This window comes from Sapajus apella, unplaced genomic scaffold, assembly GCF_009761245.1.
Source record: "Sapajus apella isolate SASKATOON/1434 unplaced genomic scaffold, GSC_monkey_1.0 scaffold74, whole genome shotgun sequence".
Lineage (NCBI taxonomy): Eukaryota > Metazoa > Chordata > Mammalia > Primates > Cebidae > Sapajus > Sapajus apella.
In genome coordinates, this window is record NW_022437014.1 from 519,780 (window position 1) to 537,932 (window position 18,153).

At 43.8% G+C, this 18,153-nt stretch overlaps 1 protein-coding gene across 1 annotated transcript in view; it reads left to right on the plus strand.

The window, feature by feature from the left end:
- The first annotated feature begins 564 nt into the window (after window positions 1–564).
- Window positions 565–18,153, plus strand: part of HACD3 (3-hydroxyacyl-CoA dehydratase 3) — a 40,285-nt gene continuing 22,696 nt past the window's right edge. Inside the window, exon 1 of the mRNA XM_032251000.1 lies at window positions 565–872. Within this exon, the coding sequence (XP_032106891.1) occupies window positions 786–872 (87 nt within the window). The 5' untranslated portion in view covers window positions 565–785. The remainder of the gene's footprint in view (window positions 873–18,153) is intronic.

Sequence of the window (18,153 nt, forward strand, 5' to 3'; positions counted from 1 at the left end):
TTATTTCCCCTTCCTGGAACACTCTTCCACGCCAGGAGTACACCACGTCCCCGTCACCATTATCATCGTCATTTTGCCTGTAATTACTTGCGTCTCTTAACAGACTGGGGGTTCTAAGGCAGAAGGGACTGTGTGTCTCACTTCCGTTGTTCCAGTACTTAGCTTTGAACCCACGCACACAGCAGGCGCTCAGTACACAGAATGGGAAGGGCCTTCCGGAGACACCCGCCTCAAACCGTCCCCCGTGCTGATCGGTCCTCCGTAAGTCTCCAGCCTTTTCCATGTTAAAGCGTCTCCCTCAAGACGCGTGGGGAGCGCGCAGCACCGCCGATGCCAGGCCCCTGGCGCGGGGCGAGCTGCGGCGTCACAGCGTTCCAGGGCCCACCCCGCCCCCGCCCCCGCCCCGCCCCCGCGCCGCCCCCGCCCGGCTCGCGCCGCGGCCCCGCGCGTCACTGGGCAGGTGCGGCCCGCCCCCGCCCCGCCCTCGCCCCGCCCCGCCCTCGCCCCGCCCCGCCCTCGCCCCGCCCCGCCCCCGCCCCGCCCCCGCCCGGCTCGCGCCGCGGCCCCGTCGCGTCACTGCGCAGGTGCGGCCCGCCAGCTGCGGGAGTCCTGAGGCGCCGGGCTGCGGCTCTCCGGAGCGCGGGGAGCGCGGGGCTTGGAGGCCTGCTTTGGGCTCGCGCCAGCCGAGCACCACCCGAGGCACCGTGGCGCAGCACGCCGAGCACGCCGAGCAGGCCGGGCAGGCCGGGCAGGCCGGGCCGCCGCGCGCCCTGGGCAGCGTGGCCATGGAGAGTCAGGTGTTGACGCCGCACGTCTACTGGGCTCAGCGGCACCGCGAGCTGTATCTGCGCGTGGAGCTGAGTGACGTTCAGGTAAACGCCGGGCCCGGGCGGCGGGAGGCGCGCGGGATCGCGGCCCCGGGTCCCCGCCAGGGCCCCTGCGCCCTTTGTCCGTGTGCGCGCCGGAGAGCCTGCAGTGCGCCATCAGGATCCGCGACGCGGTGCGTTCACGGCGCGCTGGCCCTGTCGAGGCTCACCCGCAGGTCCCGGGCGGGGAGCGCGACCCCCGAGGGCTGCGGGTGCCGTCGGATGCTCAGAGAGCTCGGCCCCGGCCTCCCAGGCTACGCCCGGCCGCTTCTTTGTTCGCAGCCTGCGGCCTTCCTGGAGCCCAAGCCTGGGCCTGGCCGCCTGGCCGTCGGGGCTCGAGCTGGCCGAGGCCCTCCGAGGTGTGGGATGGGCTCGTTGGGTCGCGGTGCGGATGTGACAGCGGACCCCCGGACCGCGGCTGGACGTCTGCTACTGGCCCGAGGTCCTGCCAGGCCCCGCGGACGTTGCCAACGCTGCGCGCTGCAGGGGGTGGGGGAGGGGAGGGTGCAGCGGGGGCCACACCCACCTCAGCCGGGCGGTGGTGGAAATGACTCTCATTACTTTTAATTTTTAAATTCACGAGAGCTCGAGGAAGTGATTTCTCCCTCTGCTGTGAAGGCTGTGAGCTCAGGGTTGCTGAGTTGCACGGAGAACTTAGAAATTTCTTAAGTTACATGAAGCATTTATAATTGGAGCTCCTTGACCCTCTATGTAAGGAAGCTGAAGGCACCTAATAGTGGAGACTCCAGGACCTGTGAATCCCCAGGTCTCTGTCCAAACTCAAGATTCTGGTCTTTGAGAAACTGGTTTTCAGTCTGGAAGGTTCTTCTGTTTTTTTTTTTTTTGAGACAGAGTTTCGCTCTTGTCACCCAGGCTGGAGTGCAGTGGCGCGATCTCGGCTCACCGCAACCTCCGCCTCCTAGGTTCAGGCAATTCTCCTGCCTCAGCCTCCTGAGTAGCTGGGATTACAGGCACGCGCCACCATGCCCAGCTAATTTTTGTATTTTTAGTAGAGACGGGTTTCACCATGTTGGCCAGGCTGGATTCGACCTGACCTGAGCTGATCCACGCGCCTCAGCCTCCCAAAATTCTGGGATTACAGGCATGAGCCCCCGCGCCCAGCCTCTGGAAGGTTCTTTCTACAGTCATCCTTATTGGAAACTTCCCCTTGACATCGGTGGCACTTTGTAAACTCTTTCACTCCTTTTAACTTTCTCTGCTTCTGAAGCAGTCAAAGGTGCTTTCTGAGTGTCAACATGAATTTGGTGAATTTAATTTAATCTTTGCTTCTGGAATATAAACCATTTTCCTGTTGAAAGATGAAGACAGTAGTGACCAGAATGCCTTTAAATAGGCTGTGACATTGCATGGTGTGCCGTTTAATGTGTTCATGCAGACTGAGATTATAATTTGGGGTCAGAATATGAATAAATATTCTGTGCTGTTTCCTTCGCCTGCTCCAGGGTGCTTTAACAGAACAGGAAAAAACAAACAAAATGTTTTGTAGATGGGGATCAAAGTCCCCGTCTCGTGGGGGTTCTGCCAGTATTCAATAAAAAAGTACAGAACAGGTCAGGAGTGGTGGCTCACACCTGTAATCCCAGCACTTTGGAAGGCCGAGGAGGGAGGATCATCTGAGGTCGGGAGTTCGAGACAAGCCTGACCAACATGGACAAACCCCGTCTCTACTAAAAATACAAAAATTAGCTGGGCGTGGCTGTGCACGCCTGTAATTCCAGCTAGTCAGGAGGCTGAGGCAGGAGAATTGCTTGAACCTGGGATGGGGAGGTTGCAGTGAGCAGAGATCATGTCATTGCACACCAGCCTGGGCAACAACAGTGAAACTCCGTCTCAAAAAAAGAAAAAAAAGTACAGACCATGTGTTATGACAATTTCTTTAATTATTTAGTTAAGCAGTATGTAGATGAAATTAAACTTACGCCCTGTTTTCTCTAAATGTCTATTACGTGTAAGAATTAACTATTGTGAGATTTGTTTGACACTAAAAAGAGAAAAGGTGTTTTTAGGGGGGGATGGGATAATGATGGAAAGAAGTGGAAACTGATTAAACAAATGAAAAAAACTCACCATACTTATATTTTTCCTGAAAGATCCAAACTTCTTAAAAAGCATGAACACATGATAATCATATATATTTGTTTATTTTAGAGATAGGGTCTTACTCTGTCATCCAGGCTGGAGTTCGGTGGCATGATCATAAATCATTGTAACCTTGACCTCCTAGGCTCAAGTGATCCTCCTGCCTCGGTTTCCCAAAATGTTGGGACTACAGGTGTGAGCCACTGCACCTGACCCATATTTGGTATATTTAGAAGTATGGAGGCATATGTTTGAAATATATAATAGTTAAAAAATATAAAGGAGAAAAAATAAACTTTTCTTTTGGAGAGAGAAATACCTCTCTTTTAAAAAATTTTAGGGCTGGGCACCGTGGCTTACGCTTGTAATCCCAGCACTCTGGGAGGCCGAGGCAGGTGGATTGCTTGAGGTAAGGAGTTTGAGACCAGCCTGGTCAACATGGTGAAACCCTGTCTCTACTAAAAATACAAAAATTAGCTGGGTGTGGTGGCACATGCCTATAGTCCCAGCTGCTCTGGAGGCTGAGGCAGGAGAATCCCTTGAACCTGTGAGGCAGAGGTTTCAGTGAGCCGAGATCGAACCCTTGCACTCCAGACTGGGCGACAGAGCAAGAGTCCATCTTAAAAAAAAAAAACAACAAAAAAAGGATCTAAAAAATTTTGGGGAAAAATAAATCATTTTTTCACCCTCATTTTTTGTTTTTGTTCTGGGATTTCACATATGTAGTTTAGAGGCATCCATATTTCAACTATTATTAGTTTAAAAGTAACATGTTACTAACATTCATGAAAGAAATCCTCTAATACATGTCAGGTAGTACAGATTTACAAAGATGAGTCAGACTCAGCTTTTCAAGGGCATGCTGTCTAAAAGGAGGCGTATCATATACAACAAAAAGTTTTGTTTAAGAGTATGTTTATTGGTAGAATTGGAGTTGGATGTTGAACCAGGTACCTGGTGTTAAACGAATTTGTTACCTTTCTTTCATTTAGATAGAGGTGACTTCCAGAAATGAGAATTATTTTTGTCAAACTAAGACTGGGAGAACATTCCAGAAAGATAAAGGCATACACTTTTAGACACTTATAATCTCTGACTCTAGACATGTCAATGCCCAAAGACCACTAGGAACACACCTGTAGTAAAACAAGTTGGGTGTGTTACTCATTGTATCAAGAGAGAGCACAGTCCATGGGGAACCCTGGGTGTTTCATTAGGAGGGTGTTAGAACTGATTATAGGATTTGGGTGTTGGCGATTAGGGGAGGGGAGGGTTAAGGAGGTCGGGTTTCACTTCAGATAAGATCCTGTAAGAAAATATGGCAGTTTTGTGTTTGAGTATCTGAATAAATCTTACCTGTAGGGAAGGGAGACTAGTACAAGAACAAACCTGTAATTGCCAGGGGAGTAGCAGTCACTCAATTTGGCTGGAAGGTGTTTGGTATTTCCTGGGTGGCATAGTCACAATGTATTTGCGCTTAAAACAAAATTGTGAAATAGCCTTTGTCTCATTCTATGAGGATTTCAGAGTAACCTTGTCTGAGGTCGGTATTCTGTAAGATTGTTTAGGTCCCATAGGAGAATAACATGGCCTGGCTGTGAGTGCTGTGCTTGCTTCCGAATGTCAGTGGCTGCCTTCTTTCTTTTTTTTTTTCATCTTAGCTGATTGGTCTATGCAGGGCCTGTTGAAACCAGTGGTTATACATGTGCAGATTTGTTATTTAAAAAAGAAAAAGAAAAAGAAACCAGGGGCTCTGGCTCTGGATGAAGCACTTCATTTATTTATTCAGTAAAAATCATTTATGGAGTACCTACTCTTGTCTATCATTAAGCTAGGTGTGGGGTTCTTGGACAGCACTTTAACACTCCCTGCTTTCTCTAGCATGTCCCACAACTTATGTGTGAGTTTTAAAGTGTTAAGTTCCAGTTTGGAGGCACTGGCTCTGTCTCCCTCCTTCCTGACCCAGGGAACTGTCCAGTTGTCACATCTCTATTCTGTCTTTGGAGCTACAGGGCTAGTGACTGTGAGAGAACATGGCTGATGTGAGGAGGAATGGTGGTGGCCTCGTCTATGCCTGAGCAGCAAAGAGGCCAGCTAAGGTAGGGTTACTTTTAAAATAGAATTTACTTTTTTTATTTTTTTGGGACGGAGTTTCGCTCTTGTTACCCAGGCTGGAGTGCGGTGGCGCGATCTCAGCTCACCGCAACCTCCGCCTCCTGGGTTCAGGCCATTCTCCTGCCTCAGCCTCCCGAGTAGCTGGGATTACAGGCACGCGCCACCAAGCCCAGCTAATTTTTTGTATTTTTAGTAGAGACGGGGTTTCACCATGTTGACCAGGATGGTCTCGATCTCTTGACCTCGTGATCCACCCGCCTCAGCCTCCCAAAGTGCTGGGATTACAGGCTTGAGCCACCGCGCCCGGCTTAAAAAAAAACTTTTTAGAGGTGAGGCCTCATTATGTCAGCCAGGCTAGTCTTGAACTCCTGGGCTCAACCAATCCTTTTGGCTTGGCCTCCCAGATCCCTGAGATTACAGGCTTTAGCCGCTATGCCTAGCCTTTATGCTACTATTGTGATTGTTTGTTTTTTATTGTTTATTTATTTTTGAGACAGGGTCTCACTCTGTCACCCAGGCTGGAGTGCAGTGTTATGATCTTGGCCCGCTGCAACCTCCACCTTTCAGTCTCAAGTGGTCCTTCCACCTCAGCTTCCTGAGTATCTGGGACTACAGGCCTGTGCCACTGTGCCCAGCTAGTTTTTATATTTTTTGTAGAGACGAGGTTTTGCCATGTTGTCCAGGCTGGTCCTGAGCTCCTAAGCTCAAGTGATCTGCCCACCTCGGCCTCCCAAAGTGCTGAGATTATAGGCGTGAGCCACTGTGCCTGCCAATATTGTGATTGTTTTGTGGCAAAATGAAATGCACCTAGATAAGATGGTGAACTTAATTGATACATGTGTATGTTCTGACTGCTCTCCCTGGCCATTCCTCCATCTCTCTTCCTCTTCTTGGGCCTCGCTATCCTCTAAGACACAACAATATTGAAATTAGGCCAGTTAATAACCTTACAATGGGGTCAGGGGTGATGGCTCACTCCTGTATTTCCAGCACTTTGGGAGGCCATGGCGGGTGGATCACTTGAGGTCAGGAGAGCAGCCTGGCCAACATGGTGAAACCCCATCTTTACTAAAAAAAACCCAGAAAAATTAGCCAGATGTGGTGGTGGATGCCAGTAATCCCAACTACTCAGGAGGCTGAGGCAAGAGAATCGCTTGAACCCAGGAGGCTGAGGTTGCAGTGAGCTGAGATTGGCCACTGCACTCCAGCCTGGGTGGTGAAGTAAGACTGTCTCAAAGACAAAACAAAACAAAAAACCCTACAATGGCTTCTAAGTATTAAAGTGAAGAGTTGCACATGTCTCACTTTAAATCAAAAGCTAGATAGAAATCATTAAGCTTAGTGAGGAAGGCATGTCAAAACTGAGACAGGCTGAAAGCTGGGCCTTTGCACCAAACAGCCAAGTCTGAATGCAAAGAAAAAGTTCTTGAAGAAAATTAAAAGTGCGACTCCAGTGAATACACAAATGATAAGAATGCAAAATAGCCATATTGCTGATACGGAGAAAGTTTGAGTGGTCTGGAGAGAATATAAATCAGCCACAACATTATCTTAGGCCAAAGCCTAATCCAGAACAAGGCCCCAGTCCAATTCTGTGAAGGCTGAGAGGTGAGGAAGCTGCAGAAGAGAAATCTGAAGCTAGTGGAAGTTGATGCGTGAGGCTCAAGAAGAGGCTCCCTAAGATCAAAGTGCAAAGTAAAGCTGCAAGTGCTGAGGTAGACGCTGCAGCAAGGTATCCAGAAGATCTAGCTGAGATCCTTGATGAAGGCTGTGCTCAGCAACAGATCTTCAGTGTAGGCAAAACAGCCTTCTGTTGGAAGAGGATGCCATGTAGGACTTTTATAGTTGGAGAGGAGATGTCAGTGCCCGAGCTCAAAGCTTCAAAGGGCAGGCTGACTCTCTTGTTAGGGGCTAATGCAGCTGGTGGCTTGAAGTTGAAACCAGTGCTCCTTTACCATTCCGAAAATCCTAGGGCCCTTAAGAATTATGCGAAATCGGCCAGGCATGGTGGCTCACGCCTCTAATCCCAGCACTTTGGGAGGCTGAGGCAGGCGGATTACCTGAGGTCAGCAGTTTAAGACCAGCCTGGCCAACATGGCGAAACCTCATCTCTACTAAAAAATATAAAAAATTAGCTGGGTGTGGTGGCGGGCGCCTGTAATCCCAGCTATTTGGGAGGCTGAGGCAGAAGAAGCGCTTGAATTTGGGAGGCAGAGGTTGCAGTGAGCCGAGATTGCACCACTGCACTCCAGCCTGGGCAACAGAGTAAGATTGTCTCAAAAAAAAAAAAAAAAAAAAAAGAATTATGCTAAATCTACTTTGTCTATGCTCTGCAAAGGGGATAACGACTCCTGGATGACAGCACATTTGTTTACAGAATGGTTTATTGAATATTTTAAGCCCACTGTTGAGACCAACTGCTCAGAAAAAATATATATATATATTCCTTTCAAAATATTACTGCTCATTGGCAGTGCACCGAGTCACCTAAGAGTGCTGATGGAAATATTGAGGAAATTAATGTTGTTTTCATGCCTGCTAACGTAACATTCCTTCTGCAGCTCATGGATCAAGGAGTAATTTTTCAGGTCTTATTTAGAAAATACTTTTTTGAAAGGGTAAAACTGTCTTAGGTAGTGATTCCTGTGATGGATCTGGGCAAAGTCAATTGAAAACCTTCTGGAAAGGATTCAACATTCCAGAGATCATTAAGAACATTTGTAATTCATAGGAAGAGGTCAAAATATAAAAATGAACAGGATTTTGGAAGAAGTGAAATCCAACCTTCAAGGATGATTTTGAGGGATTCAAGACTTCAGTAGAGGTAATAACTGCAAGTATGGTGGAAATAGCAAGAGAACTGGACTTAGAAGTGGAGCCTGAAGGTGTGACTGAATTGCTGCAATCTTGTGATCAAACTTGAAGGGAGTTGCTTCTTATGGATGAGCAAAGTAAGTGGTTTCCTGAGATGGAATGTATTTCTGATAGAGATGCCGTGAACACTGTTGAACTGACAACAAAGGATTTATACTATTTCTTTATAAACTCAGTTATAAAGCGTGGCAGGGGTTGAGAGGATACTCTGATTTTAAAGGAAGCTCTGCTCTGGGTAAAACAGTATCAAACAGCATTGTATGCTGCAAAGAAATCTTTCAGGAAAGGAAGACTCAAATCAGTGAGACAGACTTCATTATTGTCCTCCTTTAGGAAATTGCGACCGGGCGTGGTGGCTTATGCCTTTAATCCCAGCACTTTAGGAGGCCGAGGCAGGTGGATCACAAGGTCAGGAGATCGAGAATATCTTGGCTAACACAGTGAAACGCTGTCTCTACTTTAAAATATATATATATATGTATGTATATGTATATGTATATATATAAATTAGCCAGGCTTGGTGGCACATGCCTGTAGTCCCAGCTACTCAGGAGGCTGAGGCAGGAGAATCACTTGAACCTGGGAGGCAGAGGTTGCAGTGAGCCAAGATCGTGCCATTGCACTTCAGCCTGGTTGACAGAGCGAGACTCTGTCTCAAAAAAAAAAATTGCCACAGCCACCCCAGCCTTCAGCAGTCACCACCTGGATCAGTCCATCCACAGCCATCAACATCGAGGCAGGACCTGCCATCAGCAAAAGGATTCCAACTCTCTGAAAGCTCACATGATCATTAGCATTTTTTAGCAATGAAATATTTTAAAGTTAAGGTATGTATACTGTTTTTTAGAATAATATTGCATACTCAATAGACTACAGTATAATGTAAACATAACATTTACATGTACTAGGAAATGAAAAAATTTGTGTGACTCACTTTATTGTGGTATTAGCTTTTTTGTGGTGTTCTGGAACAGAACCTGCAGTAGCTCCAAGGTATGCCTGTACATTACAATGATAGGATACTGTTTCTCACATTAGATTGGGAAAAATGAAAAAGTCTGACATGACCAACTGTTTTTGAGAAGGTTCAGTGATAGGACTTTTTTTTGGTGGGGGGATGGAGTCTCCCTCTGTCATCCAGACTGGAGTGCAGTGGCGTGATCTTAGCTCACTGCAACCTCCGCCTCCCACGCTCAAGTGATTCTCCTGCCTCAGCCTCCCAAATAGCTGGGTCTACAGGTGCCTGCCACCACGCCCAGCTAATTTTTGTATTTTTAGTAGAGGCAGGGTTTCACCATGTTGGCCAGGCTGGTCTCGAATGCCTGACCTCAAGTAATTTGCCTGCCTTGGCCTCCCAAAGTGTTGGGATTACAGGCGTGAGCCACGGTGCCCGACCAGACAATTTTTATGCAGTTGGTGGAAGTTCTAATTGGTACAACTGATTTGGAGAACAGGTTGGTACTATCTTGTCAAGCTGAAGACGTATGTCTTCATGACTTGGAAGGTTTGCTTTTTAGAGAAGCTCTTATACATATGCAGGTGGAGGTAGAATGTTCATTGCAGCAAAGAATTGAAAACAGCCTCAATTTTTGTCAGCTGGAAAGTGGAGAAATTGTGGTATATTTATACAATGGCATACTGTACAACAGCTACAGTGAATGAAACAGAACCATCTTTTTAGAATTGAAGCTTAGAAATACAATATCAAATAAAAAGCAAGTTGAAGAATGATATAGGCAAAATGAAATTATTTATGTGACATGTAAAATCATTCTGTGTATTGTTGTGAATGCCTAACATGTTGTAAGTGAATAAAGAAATACAGTAGAAATGACAAACTCCAATCCTAGAATAGTGGTTACCTGTGAAGATGGGTGTGTTTGAGGGAGAGAGGGCTTTGGGATCGAATAATTGTATAATGTATCTGTATCTGTTTTATTTATTTATTTTTTAAATGGAGGCAAATAAAGCAAAATGCTAATGGATGTTAGGTATAGTGGTGTTTGCTATTTTTTTCTGTTTGTCTGATTGCTTGAAATATTTCATTATAGAAATCAATAAGTCTAAGCTATTTATTACCACAGCACAAAAGTACTTATAAAGCAGTAAGTTAAATAATCTGGTACCTATTGACCACTCACAATGGTCCAGGCACAGTGCTAAGTACTAGGTATTCATTAGTGAGCAATACATATAAAGGCACTACCTTCAGATTGAGGGAGACAGACAATAGATATGTTAATAAATAATTACCTAGATTAAGTTCTCGGAGGGAAATAAAGAGAGTGATAAAATAGAGAATAATCAGTAGAGGCTGTTTTAAATAGAGTGGTCAGGGAAGGCTTCATTGGAGAGATGATATTCTAGCTAGGTGAAACTTGAAAGATAAAACGAATTGTGCAGAAAGCTGGGAAAAGAACATTCTAACAAGTCCACAGACTTAAAGGCAAGCAAAGGCTTAGTGGGGTTCTAGGAGCAGAAAGGATATTAGTATGCTTGGAGTGCAGTGAGGAATGAGTTAGAGGGAGATGGGGATAGAAGGGTTTGCAAAATGTAGGTCATGTAGAGCCTTGTTGCCATGGTAAGGAGCTTGGGTTTTATTGTAAGAGCGATGGGAAACTATTAAAGAGTTTTAAGTGGAGAAGTGACTTTGTAGGATTTGTGTTTCAAAAAAGATTATTCTGGCTACTATATGAATTATAAAGGGGCAAAAGTGAAATCTAGAAAACCATTTAGGGAGGCTGCTGTAGTAGTATGGGTGAGAGATGAGGCGGCTCAGTCTAGGGATGTGGAGGTGGAGAGCCGCGGACACATTTGAGATGTATTTGGCGAGAACCTTCAGGCCTTGATGGACTTGTTGGAGAGAAGGAGAAAAGAATTAATGCCTAGTATTTTTTAAATTTTATTTTATTTTTTATAAGATGGGGTTTCACCGTGTTGGTCAGGCTGGTCTTGAACTCCCGACCTCAGGTGATCCGCCCGCCTTCGCCTCCAAAGTGCTTGGATTACAGGCATGAGCCACCACGCCCGGCCAATGACTAGTCTTAAGATTTCAGCTTAAGCACAGAGTAGATGACAGTACAGTTTACTGAAATGATTAAGACTGGAGAAGAGGTTTAGGGGCCAAAATCAAGATTCCCCTTTTGGACATATGAGTTTGAGAGGTTTGTTTTAAACAATTTCCATGTGAAAATGTGAAGTAGTAACATAACTACACAGATACAGAGTTCAGGGCAGTAGTCTGGGTGAAAATAGAATTTTATGATATCTTTGACTTGATTGCAAAATGCACCACTATTTTATTTTTATTTTTTCCCATCATGATAATGAGGGAGAAAATGCTGCTGATTATACTATGATACAAGCTTTCTTACTACTTCGAGTTTTTGTTTATTGAAAGACCTCTTTGAGAGTTTATTTAAACTGTTAATGCTGTTCAGCCAGAGATCACCAAAACACACCTCATAGTTAAACAAGTTGAGCTTATTGCTTGTTCCAGTGAGGGAGAACACACATCATAGGGAAACGTGGTATCTCAGTAAGAGGGTATAAAAAAGAACTTGCTTTATAGGGTTTGGGCTTTCGTGGGGTGATGGCGGGGGTATATAAGGAAGTAGGGTCTGCTGTAGATTGGATGTTGCCAGAAAGCAGGGACAGTTCTATGATTGGGTATTTTGTAGATGGCATAGTGACCTGTTATTAGACAAATTTATGCAATGATCTTGTTTTGTTTCATTTTACCATGGTCTCCTAGTAACCTGAAGTTGGTTGGTACTCTTTGAAATTGTTTATGTCCCCAAAGTGGGGAATTAGAAGATAATACAAACTGACACAAACACTCAATTGAGTATTATACAGCTATAACAAGAAAGAGTAAGATGTTTATGAACTGATAAGGATTTATTTAGATGAAAAAAAAAGCAAGATGTATAAGAATGTATATTGTATGCTACTTTTTGTATAGAAAGAAGGGAAAATAAGAATATCTGTTTTAGATGTTAGTTTGAGACAGGATGTCACTCTGTCACCCAAGCTGAAGTACAATGGCATGATCCTGGCTCACTGCAGCTTTGACTTCCTGGGCCCAAGCCATCCTCTTAACCTTAGCCTCCCAAGTAGCTGGAACTACAGGCACATGCCACCATGCCAGGCTGATTTTTGTATCTTTTGTAGCGACAGGGTTTCCCTGTGTTGCCCAGCCTGGTTTCGAACTCCTGAGCTCAAGCATCTACCCGCCTTGGTCTCCCAAAGTGCTGGGATTTCAGGCATAACTCTCTGTGCTTGGATGAAAATAAGAATATCTGAATATATTTGCTAATTTTTGCAACACACACACATATATACAGAGAATAGATAAACCAGAAATGAATGAAATGGTTACCGGTAGGTGGGGAGTAGGAATGTGGTAGAGGAGGATGGGTTTGGGAGCAAGATTTTTGAGGAAATCATTTTACAAAGTTTGACTTTTGAACAATGGGAATGTTTTACATATTCAAAGATAAAATTGTATTAAAAAAGAATAAAAAAGCAAATCTTGAAATTAAATAGAATCAAAAGCAACTAACTGTATATCAAATTGATGACAAAATCATACAGATAAATTGATTAATACAAATAACATTTGAACACAGTACCCTGGTTCTTTAGTAGATAATGTCCTTTTTAAAAAGCAACCCTCCCCGCCTTTAGTGGATTATATTCCAAGGACAAAAAGAACTGCAATTAAATGTTACATTTAGAAGGGTTTTTTCCCTTTCCTTCTTTTAAATTGAATACAAATTTTGTGTCGTTTTCTTATTTTCCACAAGGAAACATCTGCAAGTAATTAATAGGTTTATTGTTAGTTAAAAAAAAACTGATATTCTAATTCTGAAACTTTTTTGGAATAAAACAAATATATAAACACATTAATGTTATTAGGAATATTTTCACTATAAGAGATATAAATGTTAAATAACGAGGTAAGGAGAAGCCGTGTAATAGCTTGAATTAGAAATTTCACTATGATGATATCGTTTTTTAAATTCCTAGCTAGCCCACTGTAGGATGAACATTGACTGTACCTCGGTGTGCGTAGATTATGTCTTCTAAATTACCATTTCCAACCAAAAAAACTATGTCTCCTTGAAGAAATGGCCAGTTATTCCAAATCTGTGCCAGAGAAAGAACAAAGTATCCTCAAGGATACACAGTCATGTCAGCATAATACAGGAGCTGGTTTGAAGGGATTTCTACTAGCCAAGTTTGTGACAATTTGAACATCAAGAAGAGTAATAATGGCCATGGAATATGGCTGAGTGGATCACAAAAGAAAACCTGTGAGTCCATAGTGATAGTCAACAAGAAATATAGACCAGAGAGGGTGCAGGCAGGAGGAGGGGCTGGAGGTTTTTGCAAAGGCACCGCAAGGGATCTAGAGCTGTTCAGTATCTTGACTGTGACAGTAGGTAGATGAACCTATGCATGTGATCAAATTGTGTAAAAAAACACAGATGCACACACACATACCTGCAAGCAAATGCAAGTAAAACTGGGAAATCTGAATAAGATAGGTAGATTGTGTCAATGTCAGTATCCTGATTTTGATATTATACTATAGTTTTGTAAAATGCTACCATTGAGGGAAACTAGGCAGTATACAAGAAATCTCTTAGTACTATTTCTTTTTAAAATTTTTTAATTTTTGTGGGTAAACAGTAGGTGTATATATTTATTTCTTGGAGCTGCATGTGAATCTACAATTATCTCAATTAAAATTTCAATTAAAAAAAGAGGGAGAGAAGAGAAAAAGAGAAAACTCTTTTTTACAGAAGAATGCCAACTAGAAAATGAAAAAGGAATGACTGAATTAGAAAATTATAATTTTGCCGGGCGTGGTGGCTCATACCTGTAATCCCAGCACTTTGGGAGGCCGAGGCAGGTGGATCACCTGAGGTCGGGAGTTCGAGACCAACCTGACCAACATGGATAAATCCCGTCTCTACTAAAAATACTAAATTAGCTGGGCGTGGTGGCACATTCCTGTAATCATAGCTACTTGAGAGGCTGAGGCAGGAGAATTGCTTGAACCTGGAAGGCAGAGGTTGCAGTGAGCAGAGATCACGTCATTGCACTCTGGCCTGGGCAAAAAGAGCAATACTCCATCAAAAGAAAAAAAGAAAGAAAATTATAATTTTGTAACCTCTAGTGTGAAAATGCCTCGGGTAAGGATGAACAATGGTTGACTGTGCGATTGGATGAAAGAGAGTTGTGAGGGAATGGCAAACTACATTATTAGATAACTTCCTGATTACAAAAGGAAACACTACAGTAGAAAGTTCTGGCAGTCACCTTCTCAATTTAATGATCAAATTTATTGTCACCATCTAACATAATGATGCCATAAATATGAAATATTTTTGTCAAAAATGGTTAATATGAAGGAATGGGCAGACAAATCCAGAATTTGATACATTTTACAAGACAGCTAGCATGGGTTAATAAATAAATAGAAGTGTAATATTAGATAAAAATTGGCATGACAATCAAGAGGAATATAGGAACCTGGACTGGATCCTGGATTTTTTTAAAAAAGTATAAATGTAGTGGCTTCAGGATAGCCGCTTTAAGAGCGCTGTCAAAACTCGCAGTTTATTTCCTCTTTCCCTGAATCTGGGCAGGCCCTGTGGCAGCTTAGTGAACAGAAGGCTGGAGAATGATGCCGTGACCAGTTCCAGGCTTACTCTTTGTAAGAGGACTGCCAGCTTCCTCCTCTCTCTGGGAGCACTTCCTCTTGAGATGTTCCCTCAGAACGGAGCAGCCCTGCTGTGAAGACCCAAGCCGCATGGAGTGGCCACATATAGTTATTCTGGTCAGCAGTTTTAGGTGAATTCCCAAATGACAGCCAACAACAGTTAGGAACTAAGCGAGCGACCCATCTTGACTGTTCCAGCCTAATAAACTGTAACCCTAGCCAACATTATGTGGAATGGAATTATATAGCTGAGCCCAGTCAACTTGTAGAATCATGAAAGATAATAACATAGTTGTTTTAAGTCAAATTTTGGAGTGGTTTCTTGCATTACAATAAATAATGAAAACAACTGAACATCTTGAAGACAATTGTTTATGTGGATTTCTTATTAGATAAAATGGAGTTATTGTTCTTAGGTATTAGAAAGTGTCGGTAATTATGCAAGATAATATAATTTCTTAGGAGAGGAAATATTTGGAGGTGAAGTATGATGCCTGCAGCTCATTTTGAAATAATTCACAAAAAAAGGCTGCATATGAAAAGCAAATGTTGGGGAGCTTTCATTATATTTTGTAGAAATGGAGGCTATCCCTACCCTAAAAAAACTAAATATGACATTTAGCAATCAATTGGTAAAAGGCATGTGAGTTTTCATTATACTATTTTTTTTTCTTTTTTACTTGAGACAGGGTCTTGCTCTGTTGCCCAGGCTAGAGTTCAGGCTGGCCCCAAACTCCTGGTGTCAAGTGATCTGCCTGCTTTGGCCTTCCAAAGTGTTGGGATTGCAGGTGTAAGCCACCACGCCTGGCCCATTTTTTTCAATTTTTTTCAATTTTTTTTTTTTTTTTTTTTGAGATGGAGTCTGAGTCTGTCACTGTCTGGAATGCAGTGGCGCGATCTTGGCTCACTGCAACCTGTGCCTCCCGGGTTCAAGCAATTCTTCTGCCTCAGCCTCCCGAGGAGCTGAGACTACAGGCACATGCCACTATGCCCAGCTAATTTTTTGTATTTTTAGTAGAGTCAGCGTTTCACCATGTTAGCCAGGATGGTCTCGATCTCCTGACCTCATGATCTGCCTGCCTCGGCCTCCCATAGTGTTAGGATTTTAGCCACGAGCCACTGCACCTGGCTTTTTCCATTTTTTTTTTGTAGATTTAAAAGTTTTCAAAATAAAACATTGGGGTGAAAAGGATCACATAAAAATACACACAGTTTTGGGGGTTCCCAGCACCCACCAGTGTGCTCAGTGATTTGCTAGAAGGATTCATTCATGGGACTCAGTATATAATTGTACTTATGACTAAGGTTTGTTACAGTTGAAGAATACAGGACAGGATCAGTGGAAAAAAAGCACAAGTGGAGTCTGGAGAAATTCACATATAAGCCTCTTTATCACTCTTCCGTGAGGGGGTATACTTGAGCATGCTCCACCAGCAACGAAAAATGCAATGACTTATGTATAACATTTCTGCCCAGGGAAGCCCATCAGTGATTGAGTATCCATTATTTTTATTGGGGACTTGTTACTTAAGTAACCTCTGCCTAGCATGTACCAAAATTCCAGACTCCTAGAAGGAAAGTTGATATTCACCATAAATGACATTGTTTGTAGGCACAGTTTAGGTACATTGAACCACCCTTATTAGGGGATGGAGGAAAGCCGAGTTTCTAGATGCCAGCCAAAGGCTGATCTTGGAAGCAGGTCCTTTTAAAGACTGCAGCCTCAGGCCTGCTATATTAACTTTTCTGTACACATACTAATGACATAAATGCAAAGATAAATACTAATGATTTGAATGAGAAAGGAAACTCTTGTCTAAAGGGTTAGATAGTAGATAGTTTATTGTGAACTCTCTGTAGTTCCCCAGAGATTCTGAAGATGAGATGAATTGATTTTAGTTCACTAAATAGTTATTGAGGCATTAGGTATATAGAGATGAATAAGACCCAGTCCCTGCCATCAAAGAACTCAGGTCAAGAGGGGCAGTTAAACAATCCCAGTGATGATGGAACAGTGTGATAAGTATTATAGTAAAGGTGAATACAAAGTAGGAAGGAAGCTGTTGATTCTGATGTTAGGGGTGAGAAGGAGGGAAGAGGAATTAACATTTGACCTGAACTTTGAAAGAGAAGTAGTGTTCAATAGGCATGGAAATTTAGATGGACACTTTAGTCAGAGGAAGAAAAGCAACTGCAATATGAATTCTTACTAGTTGCCAGGCTCTGTGTATGCTATGATAATTCAATCGTTATAACAGACCTGTGATATAAGTGCTTTTGTTGTTATTTTTTAAATAATGACTTGGCACGGTGGCTCATGCCAGTAATCCCAGCAGTTTCGTAGGCTGAGGTGGAGGATTGCTTGAGCCCAGGAGTTCAGGACCAGCCTGGGCAACATAAGGAGATTGTCTCTGCAAAAAATTTAAAAAACATATTAGCCAGGCATGGTGATGTGGATCTATAGTCCCAGCTACTTGAGAGAGTGAAGTGGAACAATCCTTGAGTCTGGGAGGTAGAGGATGCAGTGAGCTGAGATTCCACCACTGCACTCCAGCCTGCTGGGTGACCCAGGGAGATTCTGTCTCCAAAAAAAAAAAAAAAAAAGATGACAGTTGCTGTGGATTTGAAAGTTTTCCTATTCTCTTTTCCTTTTTGACTTCTTTTTTTGAGATAGGGTCTTACAAGCCGGGTGCGGTGGCTCAAGCCTGTAATCCCAGCACTTTGGGAGGCTGAGGCGGGTGGATCACGAGGTCAGGAGATCGAGACCATCCTGGTCAACATGGTGAAACCCCGTCTCTACTAAAAATACAAAAAATCAGCTGGGCATGGTGGCGCGCGCCTGTAATCCCAGCTACGCAGGAGGCTGAGGCAGGAGAATTGCCTGAACCCAGGAGGCGGAGGTTGCGGTGAGCCGAGATCGCGCCATTGCACTCCAGCCTGGGTAACAAGAGCGAAACTCCCTCTCCAAAAAAAAAAAAAAAAAAAAAAAAGAGATAGGGTCTTACTCTGTCACCCAGGCTGGAATGCAGTGATGCAATAATAGCTCACTGCAGCTTTGACCTCCTGGGCCCAAGTGATCCTCCCAGCTTAGCCTCCCAAGTAGTTGGTACCAGAGGCATGCACCACTACACCTGGCTAATTTTTTTATTTTTATTTTTGTAGAGACGGGGTCTATGTTGCCCAGGCTGATCTTGAACTCCTCGGCTCAAGCGATCTTCCTGTTTAGGCCTCCTGAAGTGTTGGGATCACAGGCATGAGCCACCTTGCCGAGCCACTCTCTTTCTCTTTTTATTTTTTAAGAGAATTAGAGACAGGGTCTGGCTCCTTGCTATGTTCCCCTAGCTGCATTCAAACCCCTGGGTTCAAGTGATCTTCCCACTTCAACCTCCCGAGTAGCTGGAACTATAGGTGCATGGCACCATGTCTGGCTATGCACTCCTCTTTTTTTTTTTTTTTTTTTTTTGA